This window comes from Mobula birostris, chromosome 14 (assembly GCF_030028105.1).
Source record: "Mobula birostris isolate sMobBir1 chromosome 14, sMobBir1.hap1, whole genome shotgun sequence".
In the NCBI taxonomy this organism is placed as follows: Eukaryota; Metazoa; Chordata; class Chondrichthyes; order Myliobatiformes; family Myliobatidae; genus Mobula; species Mobula birostris.
In genome coordinates, this window is record NC_092383.1 from 82,436,717 (window position 1) to 82,453,391 (window position 16,675).

General features: G+C 41.2%; 1 protein-coding gene and 1 pseudogene across 1 annotated transcript in view; both read right to left on the minus strand.

The window, feature by feature from the left end:
• The window catches only part of nfasca (neurofascin homolog (chicken) a), a 171,470-nt gene that overhangs the window by 72,879 nt on the left and 81,916 nt on the right, over nt 1–16,675 (minus strand). Inside the window, exons 13-17 of the mRNA XM_072277651.1 lie at nt 15,145–15,256; nt 13,024–13,190; nt 12,296–12,443; nt 9,689–9,813; nt 6,156–6,200 (exon numbers count right to left, since the gene is read on the minus strand). Of these exons, the coding sequence (XP_072133752.1) occupies nt 6,156–6,200; nt 9,689–9,813; nt 12,296–12,443; nt 13,024–13,190; nt 15,145–15,256 (597 nt within the window). The remainder of the gene's footprint in view (nt 1–6,155; nt 6,201–9,688; nt 9,814–12,295; nt 12,444–13,023; nt 13,191–15,144; nt 15,257–16,675) is intronic.
• LOC140210172 (U1 spliceosomal RNA) lies at nt 16,368–16,599 on the minus strand (annotated as a pseudogene).

Genomic DNA, 16,675 nt, shown 5'->3' on the forward strand with positions numbered 1-16,675 from the left:
CCAAAGTTTTTGTTTCCCAGAACTGCTCTTTGTGTTTGATTCCAGTGGACCTATACCAAATAGCAGTTTTTGTCTGTGTTTTGGGCTCACACCATGACCCAGTTTGAGAGCAAGTAACAATTGGTTTTAATTTACACTTTATTGATTCTTCTGCATTATAGTGGAAGAAAGAGAAAGGAAGGACAGGGAAGGGGTGGGGAGAGAAACTGGATGGCAGAAACAATGGAGAAAGGAAAGAACCAACTGCTGAATGTACACAAATTCCACTTTATCAGGTACACCTCTACACCTGCTTGTTCATGGAAATATCTAATCAGCCAATCATATAGCAGCATCTTAATGCATAAGCACATGCAGACACGGTCAAGAGATTCAATCGTTGTTCAGACTAAACATCAGAACGGGGAAGAAATGTGATCTCAGTAAATTTGACTGTGGAATGATGGGGTGGTTTGAATATCTCAAGAACTGATCACCCCAGATTTTCACTCAAAATAATCTCTAGATTTTACAGAGAATGGTGCAAAAAACAAAAAAAAACATCCAGTGAGCAGCAGTCCTGTGGGTGAAAACACTTTGTTAACGAGAGAGGTTAGAGGAGAATGGCCGGTCTGGTTCAGGCTGCCAGTAAGGTAACAATAACTCAAATAACCATGCATTAAAACAGTGCTGGGCAGAAAAACATTTCTGAACAAACAATCCATCCTAGATGGGCTATAGTAGCAAAAGATCATGAGCATACAATTGGTGGCCAACTTAATAGGTACAGGAAGTAGCTAATAAAGTAATCACAGTGTGCACATAAAATAGAACTGCCAAGTTCCTTGTCGATTATTGCAGCAACCTTATTGTCACTCACCTGTAAGGGCAGCAAGGACAAGTAGTACATAAAATTGAGCACCACATGACCTCATCGTGATACCACATAAATATGCAAATTTATGGGGTGGCACATTATCCTCTCCTGGTGCTTACTGGGGCAGAAGTTTATATCAGAGCCATCTACTCCACCAGGATCCATAGCTCAGTGCTTGGACCTTTGAGCTTAATGAAAACAGGAGACGGAATTAACTTTGCACACTTGTCTTGAGATTTTGAGTGCATTCTCAGCTATAAGGGTAGCAGCAAATTGAAGGAGGCGCAAGACCCACGAAAAGAACACTGCAAACTCGTTTCCCATCTGATATAAGTGAGATCCACACCTCAGTGCTTGAGCCCTTGAGGTAATGAGAGCAGGAGACAGAATTAACTTTGCAGACTTGTCTCGAGAATTTGAGTGCATTCTCAGCTATAACGTGAGAAAGACATAAGCACTATGAAAAGAATACTACAAACACTTTTCCACCTGCTGTTCTGAAAAAACGTTCTGTAACTAAGGATGGGTTAAACAGGGAAGTTGCAATGATCCAATTGGATCACCATAGTCTCCTCATTAAACCTAATGGGATGACTATACCAATACTCTTACCTGTTCTCAATGTTTAAACAGGTCAATGATGCTCTAGAGATCAACATTAATTAAGCTATTTGGTAAACCCCCTTTGCCCCTCTCTTTTTCCCAGGTCATTTTTTGAAAAGCTTCAAAATACTGCAATTAGAACCTTAGTGGTTGGAGGGTATAGCACAGTTGTGTGACGTGTTAGAAAGGGGGTTAAGACCACGGATGTTATCCTACAAATTCTAAGTTGGGTATATTACTGTGGTTTGAACCATATATTGATAACTTCTCTCAGTTCTAAATGAAACTGGTGATCATCACTGGTTTCAGAGTAACTGTGTGGCCTGGTATAATAGGCCATAGTCCACATGTCAGGCAATCAATGCAATATAATCTCTTTAATTATGACACCCGGAAGAGAAGAGCACTAGCATTTAACAGGATGGAACTGAGAGATCTGAGTTTGATCTGAAACTTCTCGTATCTAGGGGCATAAAAATATTTCTTTAACTTGTTTGTTTCTAAGGTAATTAATCTTAAACCAGAAACCTATCATTTCATTGGTGACTAATTTAATCCAATGTTTAAAGGCCACTTTATTAGGTACACCTGCACACCTGCTTGTTAATGGAAATAACTAATCAGCCAATCATTTAGCAGCATCTAATGCGTAAAAGCATGCACACATGGTCAAGAGGTTCAGCTGGTGGAGCAGAGTCGAATTGAGGTGATTCAAGTTGAGGCCGAATTGGGGAGAGGTGAATTGAACGAATAGAGCCGAATTGTGGAGTATCGAGCCTGCACATTGTGGGCAGTGAGGAACGGAGGGCGACAATGTTGCTTGTTTTCATCACCGATTCGAGCCAGACTGGAGTGCTGATTGTGGGCGGAACTGCTGAAGAGGAGATGAGTACGGAGGCCACATCTGCTGAGTTGATAAAGAGAATATCCCGCAGGATGAACTGCTGGTTGACGGATAGTGGAAGTGAGTTAGAGATGGATGTTGGTGAGAAAGAGGAATGGAGTGGAAAGAGTAAGAAACGAAAACAGGTATGAGATGTCAAACTCTGAGGAGTCAGGGGACAAACAAAATAGGATAGCAAAACAACAGAAAGAAGATGAGATTAAAGCAATTATAAAACTGAGCGAAGATGGAGTGTCTTTTGGTGAATGGAACCCAATTCATTTGATGAAGATAATCAACAAACTCAGAGGTGAAGTCAAAAGTGCAAAGATTTTATGAAATGCAAAGATTTTATGAAATGGATCGCTATTAGTGATTTGTCGGGATAGTGCTCAACAAGGCAAAGTGAGAAGATTAAATAAAATAAACGGCAAAAAAGTTCAATACTCAATACCCAATAATAGCAAGTGGACTAGAGGTGTTATTTCGGGGATACCAACAGAAGTTACTATGGATGGGATTAAACAGCACATCAAAGGAGCAAAAATTATTGAGGCCAAACATTTGAAAGCTACAAGAAATGGGAAAAAGTGTGATAGTTTATTGGTTATGATTAACTTTGATGAAGAGAGATTGCCAACTAAAGTTTATTTAGGGTATATGTGTTATAAGGTCAGAATATATATACCACAGCCTTTAAGATGCTTTAAATGTCAGAAATTTGGGCATATTGCGACGGTCTGCAGAGGGAAACAAAGATGTGGAAGATGCGCTGGAGAACATGAACACGGGAAATGTGAGGCGGGAGCTAGGCTGAAATGCTGCAATTGTGGTGAGGAACACAGGCAGCTTATCAAGGGTGTGTTATTAGCAAGAGAGAAGCTGAGATACAATATGTAAAAGTAACTCAAGGGATCAGTTACGTAGAGGCAGTGAAAGCACTTGCTGGAAAAGAGAAGGCTATCAAGCAAACAAATTCAGGGAATAATAAACTGGTGAATTGTGAGGGCTGTAATATGATAAACAAGGATACACTAATAATGAGTAAGAAGGATTTTGTACTGTTTATGGTAGATGCAATTAACTGTTCAGCGCAAACAGACAAAAGAACCGAAAAAATTAAAATTAGTCAAGTCTGCAGAAAGATATCTTGGTATTACAGGGCTTGGGTGGGAAGTAGTCAAAGATGCACTGAATTGAGGATCAAACAGTTCACAGGCAGGAGAAGCGGTAAATTAATTGCGTGCGCTTTCTCTCTCATATATATCACAAAGGAATGTAAGGAGTCTTACCGCAAAAGATCAAGAATTTATGAAATATGTATCAGAATTTAAGGGAAAAACCTCAGATTTTATGTTTACAAGAAACATGGTTGAAACCCAGGGTAAATGTGCAGAACTCCATCAACAAGTAGAAGTACTCAATAAGAACAACCGTGAGTTGGAAAGAGATTGGACGAAACAGTACTGCATTTAAAGGAGACCGTTTCTGAAAAGATGCTTGTTGTCAAAATTCAGTGACATGGAAAACAGATTAAAAATGAAGGAACTTATACCAAAGTTACAAAAGGAAAAAGGAATTTGTTGCTAAGTGAATTATCTACATTTGGATTATAAAATGGAAACAACTGAGGAAGAACTTCAAGATCTCAATAAACAACTACAAGCTTTGATTCACGAAAAGGAAAACTTGGAAATAACAGATAGACTTGGAAAGCAGCAATTTTAAGTGTTAAGCATGCAATAATGAATATTCTCAAACAAGAAGCTTTTAGTTTTACAAATGATTCAAATGAAATTAATGTGATTTGAGACAATGCAATTATTTGGAAGCCATATGACAGTTTATACATGAGACTAGGTTATATTCGAGAATTTGAGTTCCTTGAAATTCTATAATTAATTATACATCCTGCGGAGGGCAGTAATACTCCTAGATGTGTCTAAACTGCTGGAAATAGAAGAAAAGGTTCAGCTGTTGTTCAGACCAAACATCAGAATGGGGAAGAAATGTGATCTCAGTAAGGCTCATAGATCTGGAGTGTTTTTAGGATTAGGATGAGGGGCTAGGATTGGAGGATTAGTGTTTAACAATAAGGGTTTATGGTCAGGAATTTGTTTAGGGTTAGGGACCTGTGGTCAAAGTCTTGAGGCTGGGTCTGAGATAGACTGGTGAAGGGTACCAGTCCAGGCTTGAGTGACATTAGTACTGAGAGCTCAGAGCCTGTTTCTTTTGCATTTTGATGTCACCTCCCTTGGATTTCATTGTTTCCCTGTTCACTTAGTTTGGTTAGTGTTTATCTTGCTTTTTACCCACTTTTCATCACCATTACCTGCCTCTGACTGCTGGGTTATGTTCAGGGAAATAACTTCATGGGGGAGAAAGGTAACCTTGCTCCTGTTGTGGTCATATTATTTTGTGTTTCTTAAGAATCCAATGTTTTAGTCTAACAATCTATGATAACTATCTGATTTAATCTGACCTTTCTTGTTTAGCCTTGCAGAATAGGGGCCTTTGATCTTAATGAGAACAAGAGATGTGAGTTCGTCTTCTCAACTTGTTATGTAACTCTGCAATGACAACATCTGGGTACTACTTTGAAGATTTTTGGCTAGTCTACTTACTTACTACTCATTATCCTGTCTTTAGCTAGTTTTGTTTATAACTCTTGGTGTATGTTTAGCTATCATAGTGAAGTTCTTAGTGATTGTTCTTATTGAACTTGATTAAACAATTTCTCATCCCTGTTTGTATCTCCCAATCCAATATCTTTCTCTCATTGCTCTCATTTGCTTCTGGATCTCAAAGCTTCCAGGTACCAGGCAATGACTTTGCCCTGCTTCTCTGCTTTCAATAGCACTGATGTGTTTAATGAGTTTACTTCTCACACTTTGTGTATTCCCTTCATGCATAGTCATAATTTGTCACTTGAGATGATACTCTAGTTTATTGAAGTTGTCTGTCCTACAAACCTTCTTTAAATTTTTGAATGCATTTAGTTTTTTGTTTTACTGCTAATCTGCAGGTTTTTGACTTTTTTAAACATTTGAAAGCCGATGCACTCATTTGGTTGGAAGTAGTTTTTAAATTAGCTTGTGGATAAAGGATGATGCTTATGGAGGAAATTGAACTGTTGATGTTTCAGGCCAGGATACATAGAACTTTTTATTGATATGTAGGTTTTCTGCTTTAGTACTGGGAAGATGAATCTTGGGGTTGTATATTGCCTACATACACTGACAATACACGTACTTTGAATCTTTGAACTTTGGGATATTATAATATACAGTTGTGCTTTTTTTAATCAATTGCAGCCTATGTCTTTTTTTTTGGCCAAGAGTTCTCTTTAAGAAATTGGACAAATGCAAGTTAGACACACAAAATGCTGGAGGAACTCAGCAGGTGAGAATGCATCAAAGGAGGGAAATGAACTGTCGATGTTTCAGGCCAAGGTACAAGTTACTTTTTTTTAATATGTAGGACTTTTACTTTAGTGCAGGATTTAGTGTTGTTAATGGTATTATTGAAATGCATTTTCTTCTAATTCACTGGTAGCTTGGTAGACTTAACTTTATAGGCCAAAATAAAAGGTTGAGTGTTCATATGATTTCAGGCTTTATTTTATTTGGAGTCATTGATCTTCCCCAGAATACCAGGACAGAGCAGAGAATGTAGTGCCTGTTAGGGTAAGGCTGTCAAATGCAGTTTACATCCAGACCTGGTCACAGTTACCCCTGTCTTGTGGACCATTTGAGTCTGATATTAATTGGCACACATTGTTAAAAGGCTTGACGTAGTTAGTAAGTAGATTACCTTTTAGTACAGCAGCAAGCGGGGTAATTTGGGTGGAGGGAACAACTGTGAATGTAAGAGGAAGGATGATAAAGTTTAGTTTCGCATTGATCACAAAATGCACAATATAAAAATAACAGTTACATTGAGGAATAGCAGATAACCATCAAGAGATATATTGGACTATGTAGTCAAATTCCCAATGCATTCAAACCAACACAACTTTTCTTGAGAATTCTTCAGTGTTTTAAACTCAGCCAGCTCCATCATGGGCACTACCATTGAAGACATCTCCAAAAGGCAATGCATTAGAAAGGAAGCGTCCATCACTAATGAACCTCACCATTCAGAGCATGCCCTTTTCTCATTACTACTGTCAGGGAGGAGATACAGGAGCCTGAAGATACACACAATGTTTTAAGAACAGCTGCTTCCCCTCTGCCATCAGATTTCTGAAGGACAATGAATCCATGAACACTACCTCACTTTTTTGTGCTCTTTTTGCACTACATATTGAATTTTGTGTGTGTGTATAAATTGAATTAATATAATATAGTACATGCGTATATATAACATTTATAGTATATTTTATGTATAGTACTGGTACTGCTGATGCAAAACAACAAATTTCAAATGTGTGATAATAAGCCTGGTTCTGAGGTCCCTTGTCCCACTGAGTTCATGCTGGCTCTGAGAGCATTATTGTGAGTATTTCATCGGTAGCCTATTCTCTCACATACCCATTAACTTCCCCTCATTTACCTGCCTGAACTCAGGTCAATTTACAGTTGCTGATTAACCTGTTGCATGTTTCTGGAGAGTGGGATGAAACTGGAGCACCCAAGGACAACCCAAACAGTCACAGGAAGAACATGCAAACTCCATATAAGCAGCAGCTGTGATTGGGAGTGAACTTGGGTCAATAAAGCAATGAGGAAACAGCACTAACTGCTGTACTTGTGTCACACTGTTCGGTACACTCCCCTTCCAACAGCACCTGACTGAATCACACCATAATGGGGAGTTCTTGACTAATTCACTTACCTAATTCCAGTTGAGTAAACCTACCAATCTACAGCACACAGAATGGGTATGAATAAACTTCAGTAATGGAGTTCTGTAGGCAAGTTTTCTGCCTTAAAGCCTACAAGTATTTCTGCTTTGAAGCAGTAATTATTCTTTTGTTAAACAAATGAATTATTGTTAAGAACTGGCACACAGTATTACTTTCAATCTGCAACAAGGTTGTTGTAAACACAAAGACTCCACCTCTGGGTTGCTTATCCATCATTTCTGCCTTGTTCAACTTTTGTTTCTGGTGGAATTAGAATGTGTAGTGTGATGCATTTCCCTGCTAATGACTGATGGTAAAATGAAGGGTTAAACTTTCTGAACACAGACCCTTCAACACAACTCATCCACACTATCGAAGCTGCCCATGTGAGCTAGTCCCATCTTCTTGCATTTGGCTCATATAACTCTAAACCTGCCTTATGTACCTGTCTAAATGTTTTTTAAATGGTATAGGGCCTCTGCAGCTGCTTCCAGTAGCTTGTTCCACATACCCACCACCCTCTTTTTCTCCCCCTTTCCCCCCCCCATAAAATCTATCCCTTTTAGGTTTTACACACCCCTAACCTTGGGAATAAAAACTGTGACCATCACCTTATCTATAACTCTTTATGATTTTTTACAACTATAATATCACCCATCAGCCCCCTATACTCCAGGGAGAAAAGCCTCAGCTTCTCCAGAGGAACACTCCTCTTCCTGATTTCCATGACCAAGCCAGATTTGGTTCCAATTTACCAAATCATCATGCTTCCCAGGTGACCAAATCTTCAGGACCAACTTACTATCTATCTATCTTCTAAAAATGTTTGCCCTGGCACTAGTTTGGTTTGGATTCTGTAAATTAAGGATGTCACAACTCAGTATTTGTCACAATGACATCATGATATGCACCAATCCACTTACCATCTGTTCCTAATTTAAAGACTTGATAGTTGATGGAACAAAGGAACTTAGTTCATCCTTGATATTAACTTACTTGCATCTTCTAATAGGGGATCTCATGTGTTCTGAAATAATCTGTTAGTGTTAATTAATCTTCAAGTTTATTAAACAAAATTAGAGCACACAGTATTGAGAGTAACATATAGTGATGATTGAGCATTGGTTAAACGTCAGAAAATGGAGCAGAAATAATAAAGTAATTGCCCTGAAATCCCCAGGTGGTTGTGCCTGGGGATTGCTGCTGGACCCTCAACTGATCACAATATAAGTGATTTGGATGTGGATACCAGTGTACATTATACCCATGTTTACTGATCATGTGAGGTTGGCTGGCAATATTGGGAATGTAAGGAGGTTGGAGAGAGGCTTCAGGGAAATATGGACAGACTTGATCAATGGACAAAGGAAGGGAAGATAGAATATCTGAGGAAAAACATGTACCAGTTTGGTAAGATAATTGGTGAGAGATGGACTGGTGCTGGTGTTCAGCTGGTGTCCATGTACATGTATTTGAATAACAAAGTACACCGTACAGTTAGGAAGGCAAGAGGTATACTGGCCTATATGAAAGATTTCAGTACTAGAGTAAAACAGCACTGAAATTATTTTGGGTGAGTTTTCATGGAAAGAACTTTTAAATCAGATGAACACTTCTGAAGCAAAGGTCACTGTGCCTTAGTCTTCATGGCTGTCCATCATTTAAAGTTAATTATTTTGCCTGAGCTGCTGAACTTTGATGGACAAACACGAGGACTTAATGTATCTCATTGTTAAAGATCTACTCCTTTCCCAGCGTAAAAGACGAATAAACTCTTCTCGGGCTTTCAGTCAGATACAGGTATCGATTATAACTAACATTTTGATGACAAACTCTGCCATCTTCTTCAGGGATGATGCTTAGGTATATCTAGTCCAGTGTATTTATACCCCTGTCGTTTGTCTTTCCTGATTGGTTAGTCCTCACCCAATCAGGTTTCTGCTCTCCCACCTAGTTTACAATTGAATTCCGTTCTTACATAGAGCTTTGGGAGCACAGGAGGTGTATCCATTTGAGTTTCCTGGAGAAATCGGCAGTAGCAGAACATGGCATTAGCAATGGCCATAGGATTGAGCTAGACGGCACAAAACTACTGTGCCACACCATTGGCATTTGGGACCACCTGGTAAAGGAAGGTATTGAAGTAAAACTAGAGGAAAACAATTTTAACAAAGATGAAGGTCTCACTTTAAGTAAGAACTGGAATTCGATTGTAAACAAGGTGGGAGAGTGGAAACCTGATTGGATGAGGACTAACCAATCGGGGGGGATGGACAACAGGGAAGCACCACCAGATTAGTCTTGCCAGTCATCATCCCTGAAGGAGATGGCAGAATTTGTCATTGACTCGTCGGTTGTAAATGATTCCTGTACCCATCCGGAAGCCCAACAGGAGTTTATTCGTAATGCATCGCAGATTCCCCTTAAATAATTGATTAATCCACTTCATTTCCCATTTGGTGACTTGGAACTGCAGAACCAACAAGATCATTAAATTTACCTAGAACAGTGAGACGTGCCTTGGCTGAATCTCTGTCCAGGTCTGTGCGGGCTACACAGGTGTAGGTTCCTTCATCTCGCTCAGACACATTGATGATCGTTAAAGAGTCCTCGTCTTCCTTTGCCCTGAAATTAAACATGGTCTTGTCATTTCCTTTTATTCTTTCCTTAAAGTACTAGTCCACACCCATGCACTGGCCCATATGGGCCACTGGGGTTAAGGTTTGGACCTAAATGTTTGAGGATCTGACTTTCCAGCGAACCAGAGGAAGCAGGTTCAACTGTATGTTGAAGAGAAGTTTGGATAGGTACATGGATGAGATGGGTAAGGAGAGCTATGGTCCCAGTGCGGGTAGATGGGAGTAGGAAGAAGACCAGGTCAGGATGGAGTAGCTGGCCCAAAGGGCCTCCTTCTGTACTGTAGTACTCTATGACCTTAAGTGCCCTCTCAGATTCGATCAGCTCCTCTGATATGGGGAAGATGCTCACTAAGATGGGACAGTCACGCACAGAGAATTCATTCCCAACAAGAGTCTGACTGAGATCACCAAGGGTTTGGCCCAACCTGATTAAGTGTGGTGCATCCAAATCAGGAGATGGCATCCCTGTGTGTGACTGTCTCATCTTAGTGAGTATCTTTCCCACATCAATGAGATGTTGATCGAATCTGATGAGGCACGTGCAGCCACAGAGTATTGCAGCACTAAGAAAGGCCCTTTGGCCCATCTAGTCCATTCCAAACTAGTCTTCTTTCTAGTCCATTTGCCTGTGGCTGGACCAAAGCCCTCCATACATCTCTCATCCATGTACCTATCCGAGCTTCTTTTAAATGCTGTAATCAGTCCCATATCTACCACTTCTGTAGGCAGTTTGTTTCACACTCGCACTACGCTTTGAGTGAAGAAGTTCCCTTCAGATTCCTTTTAAAAGGAGAAAGGTGGTCACCCTTCTGCGCCTGGATTCAGTTGACCGGTTATCAATTCTCTGGTGCCATTGGAACTGGTTTTCCAAATTTATAACAGTGGCAGTAGGCCCCACCCTTCGACGGTGGCAGTAGGCCCCACCCTTCGACAGTGGCAGTAGGCCCCACCCTTCGGTGGTTGTTGTGCACTTTATTTTCCATGAATGAAGACTTGGACATTAATGCCACCCTGCAGCTAGGCAGAGTTGAAAGCAAAAAAAGTCCAGATGCTGCAAATCTAAAATTTAAAAAAAAACTGAAAATACTCAGCAGGTAGGGCCACTTCTGTGGAAAAGGAAAGAGAACTAACATAAAATGTTGAACAACAAAACTGACATTGGGCCTTCAACCTGAAACATTAACTCTTTCTCTTCCCACACAGGCAGTTTAATCTGATGACTGTTTCTAGCAATTCCTGTTTTCATTAAAGTTGACTTTGTACTCTGAGTATTGAGATCCTGCAGATGATGAAAATCTAGAGAAACACACACAAAATGCTGGAGGAACTCACAATACGTTAGGCAGCATCTGTAGAGAAGAATAAAGAATTGACATTTCAGGCCGAGACCCTTCATCAGAACTAGAAGGGAAGAAGGAAGAAGCCAAACTAAGAAGGTGGGCGGAGGGAAAGGAGTACAAGCTGGAAGGTGATTGGTTAAGCCAGGTGAGGATGAATGTAGGCCTGAAACGTCCACTTCATTCTTCTCCGAATTGATAGATTCTCGAATGGTAAAAAACTTAAAAGTCACAGTAAGAATGGGGTTGAGGAAAATAAATAAAACCAGAAGATATAGGAGTAGAATTAGGTCTTTTGGCTCATTGAGTGTGTTCTGCCATTTCATCATGGCTGATCCATTTCCCTCTCAACCCCAATCTTTTGCCTTCTCCCTGTATCCCTTCATGCCCTGCCTATTCAAGAATCTATCAGCCTCGGCCTTAAATATAGCCAGTGAATTGGCCTCCCCAGCTGCCTGTGGCAACAAATTCCACAGAAATTCCTCCTCATCTCCGTTCTAAATGGACGTCCCTCTAATCTGAAGCTGTGTCCTCTGGTCTTAGACTCCCCCACCAAAGGAAACTTCCTCTCTACATTCACTCTAGTGAGGCCTTTCAACATTCGATAGGTTTTAATAAGATTCCCCCCTCCCCTGTTCTTCTAAATTCCAGTGAGTACAGGCCCAGAGCCATCAAATGCTTCTCATATGATAAGCTTTTGAATTCCAGAATCATTTTCACGAACCTCCTTTGAACCTTTTCCAATGTCAACATATCCTTTCTCAAAGGCCTAAAACTGCTCACAATGCTCCAAGCAAGGCCTCACCAGTGCCTTATAAAGTCTCAACATTACATACCTTGCTTTTATAATCTAATTTTCTCGTAATGAATGTTAACATTCCATTTGGTTTCCTCATCATTGATTCGACCTGCAAATTAACCTTTAGGGGTGACTGATTGGTGGCGCACATTCGATGAGCTGAATCGCCTAATACTGCTCCTATCTCTTATGATCTAACCACCAGCCTTAAAAGTAAAAGAAAATGAATGAACGATCTGTGCCGTAGTTCCAGGTACCCGGGAATGAATCGGGTCAGCAGATGCACCATGCCAACATGAAGATGATGGCGGCCAGGAGGATGCAGCACTCACCTCCACGGTAAGGAGAGAACTTTGTCGTCTTTCAACCAGGTTACCTTCAGTCGCAACGTTGGATCGTGCCTCACTTTACAGTCAAATCTGGCAGCATGTGATCTCTTAACTGTAATGGATTCTGGGGCCTTTATAATCCTTGTTGGTTCTATATTAAAGACAGACAAGTGAAATACAAGCAACACAAAGATGCTGGAGGAAATCGGTGGGTCAGGCAGCGTCTGTGGAGGGAAATGGACATTCGACATTTCAGGTCAAGACTCTTCATCAGGACTGAAAGGTAAGAGGGGAGATGGCCAGTATATAAAGGTGGAGGGATGTGGTGGAACAAGAGCTAACAAGTGATAGGTGGATGGAGGGGAAGAGAGTGTAAATAGAAGCTGAGAGCTGATTGGTGGAGATGGCAAAGAGGTTACAGATGATGGAATTTGATAGGAGGGGAGGGCGGAGCATGGAATCAAGCGAGGAGGTAGGTAGAGTGAATGGGAACAGCGGGAGGAGGGTACCCAGTAGGACGAGTGTGCGAATGATGGTCAGATGCAATGGGTGATGAGAGGGAGCTGAGGTGAATGTAGGAAGAACTGGGTGGATCAGGAGAGAGACCAGGGACAAAGGAGAGCAGGTGAACAGAAAATGGAGAATTCATTGTTCAAAAAGGAAAACAAATTTCGTGTCAAATTGCTCTAAAGGTGACAAGAGTCTTTGCTGCATTGCACAACAAACCTTACCTTTGACTTCCAGCCGCAGCCTGTTCTCTGCCTTTCCCAATGTGTTGGTTGCTATGCAAGTGTAGGTTCCCTCATCTGACTTCCGAGCCCGACGCAGCTCCAAAGTGCCGTTATCGTGGATGATGTAGTTCCCACCATAAAGATTATTGCCCTGTCCATCCTTAAACCTCAAATCATAAAAGAACCACTTCAGAGAGAGAACGGGACATCAATTAATGGTACAAAGTGATGAGCAATGAAACACAAAGAAAGACAGTTTGACTCATGCTGGGTGTCCCACTGTGTCTAATAGAATATTTATGTGCTGCATCCCACACAAATCCATGTGGGAGAATGGATCCACACAGAGGCCAATGCCAATTTGGGAATATCCCCCACCAATAAAGACCAATAAAGTCTCAACCTTCACGATCCCTTTTTTCCCTCTAATTCCCCAACTATCGCAATTTTAGCAGGGGTTCCCAACCTGGGGTCCACGGACCCTTTGATTAATGGTAGGAGTCCTGCTCAAGAGGCTCCCCATCCAGGACATATTCCAGAAGTAGCACATTTGCAGTGCCCTCAGCATTGTCAAGGCCATCATCCCACAATCTCTTTGACCTCCTACCATCAGGCAGAAGGTACCACAGTGTAAGAACAAGGGCTGTTAGGCTGGGTAACGGCGTCTTTCCCCCAGAATCTGAGACTTCTAAACACTCTGCTCCCATCCAGTACACATGACTTATGGTGCCAGTAGCATTTTACTGTTGTATATTTATGCAACTATATGTTGTCAATGGACTTTATGTCAACTTGTACATCTACAAATGTTTTATTATCTGTTAATATAGAACCATACAACACTACAGCACAGAAAACAGGCCATTTGGCCCTTCTAGTCTAAGCTGAGACATTATTCCACTAGTCCCATTGACCTGCATCCAGCCCATAACCTCCAGACCTCTTCCATCCATGTACCTATCCAATTTATTCTTAAAACTTAAGAGTGAGCCCTCATTTACCACGTCAGATGGCAGCTCGTTCCACACTCCCACCACTCTTTGAGTGAAGTTCCCCCTAATGTTCCCCTTAAACTTTTCCCCTTTCACCCTAAAGCCATGTCCTCTCATATTTATCTCTCCTCCTCTAAGTGTCTATACCCCACATAATTTTGTAAACCTCTATCAAATCTCCCTTCATTCTTCTATGCTCCAAGGAATAAATTCCTAACCTGTTCAATCTTTCCCTGTAACTCAACTCCTGAAGACCCGGCAATATCCTAGTAAATCTTATCTGCACTCTTTCAATCTTACTGATATCCTTTCCTATAGTTAGGTGATCAGAACTGTACACAATACTCCAAATTTGGCCTCACCAATGTCTTATACAACCTCCCCATAACATCCCAACTCCTATACTCAATACTTTATATCATTGTGTTAATTTTATGTACTGTATGTGATGCATGTACTTTGTCTTGTACCTTGGTCCTAGAGGGACGTTTCCTTTAGCTATATACCTGTGTACACTTGAACGACAATAATTAGGGTGGCACGATAGTGTAGTGGTTAGCACGGCGCTTTACAGTACCAGCAACCCTGGTTCAATTCCCGCCTCTGCCTGTAAGGAGTTTCTATGTTCACTGTGTGACCACGTGGGTTTCCTCCGGATGCTCCGGTTTCCTCCCACAGTCCAAAGACGTACCAATTGGTAGGTTAATTGTCCATTTTAAATTGTCCTGTGATTGGGCTAGGATTAAATTGGGGGATTGCAGGGAGGAAGGGAGGGAGGGAATGAAACTAACTAACTAAAACATTGGTAATTTTATTTAGCCCAGTTAAATCTCTTCCAGGATCTTGTGTTCTAGAGAGATAAAGCCTAGACAATCTCCCATCATATCTAGAATTCTCCACCTAAACCTCCACTGCATCGACTCAAACTGCGTTCAACGTGAAATGGCATGGATGGATTCAAGGGCAAAATGGATAAACCCATATGGAGAAACAGAAGGCTAGATTAGCTGAATAAAGTTTGGAAGAAGCTTATATAGAACATGAGCTGATGGACTGAATGGTGTGTTTCTATATCGATTCTACAACTAGAATGTAATACTGATTGACAGTTCAGTAAGCTGCTCCTTACCATCGCAGGATGGGGATTGGTGAGCCAAAGAACCTGCACTCGAGCTGCGTCCGGTTATTTTCAATCACCTTGATGATCTGGTTTTGTTTGGAAAGGATTCTGGGTTTTACATCTGTAAACAAAGAAATTCCATCAGCTGCCCACGTCAAACTTCCTGAACGCATGTAGAAGTTAGCGTCATGGAGTGTCCTTTCAACATAGATATTCTTGCATTCAGTGGTACCACTGTCTTTGCAGACCTAGTCTTTGACCGTGAATGGATCATATTAGAGAATATGATAATTGAAGAAGATTATAAAGATTCAGAGTACATTTATTATCAAAGTATGTATCAGAATACAACTCTGAGATTAGTCCTCCCACAGGCAGCCACAAAATAAAAAAGCACCATGGAACCTGTTCAAAAAAACATCAAGCACCCAATGCATGAAAAAAAGAACAAATTGTGCAAACTGCAGAAAGTGAGTGAACAATATATGGAATATCAAACATCAGGAGTCCAGTGGTATTCAGTACAATTCAGTTCAGCGCCATGCTGCTAGCCAATGTAGGCCACAGGGCCATTCCTGGCCAAAACACCCCCAGTCTGCATCCATCACCCTGAACAAACCACTCAAAATCAGCAAAAGAGTAACTAGCATCCAGAAACACAATGCAACACGACCACAAAATGAGTCCACAGCCTTGCTGATCAATCCTGTCACAGAGGATCCCAAAACTCCTGCACTTTCCTCCGACAGCACTAGCAAGAGGGAGAGGAAGGCCGGTCAAACACAGGTGGATGGTGCCGAACACCGTTCTTCACCACTGAAGAAGATTCAGCTTTATTTGTCACATGTACAGTGAATTTCACGACACATGCCGGTGATAATAAAACTGATTCTGAAACATTGAAACACACAGTGAATTGCGCCATTTCGAGTCAACGGCCAACACAATCCACAGATTATGCCGGGGTCAGCCCGCAAGTGTCTCCATGCTTCCGGTGGCAATACAGGAAGCCACAAATTACTAACCCTAACTTGTACATCTTTGGAATGTGGGAGGAAACCAGAGCACCTGGAGGAAACCAGAGCACCCAGAGGAAACCCAAGCAGTCACAGGAGAGCATTCAAAATCCTTCCGGACAACGGCAGGAATCAAACACAAATCAGTGATTTCTGCCGCTGTAAAATGATTGCGCTAACTGCTACACTACCATCACACCCTTCTATGTTACTATGCTGACATCAGCACGAATGCAGCTTGTGCCCCACCACCACAAATTTTGCAGTTGAGTAAACTGCATTTGTGGACATTGCAGGCATCAGCAAACACATAGTGCAGTCCTTGGAGAACAATCTTTCCGATCATGGTCTCTCCGACAGGCATCAGCACACACAAAATGCAATGGGGTAGCCTCATCCTAGGAGAATGACCTTTCTGATCACAGGCTCTCCCCTGCCAGGTAAGTATATATGGCCAAATGAATAAAATCTTGCTAAGTTATGAGTGATTTATTTTCTTTTTCTCATGACCATGGAATAATTGT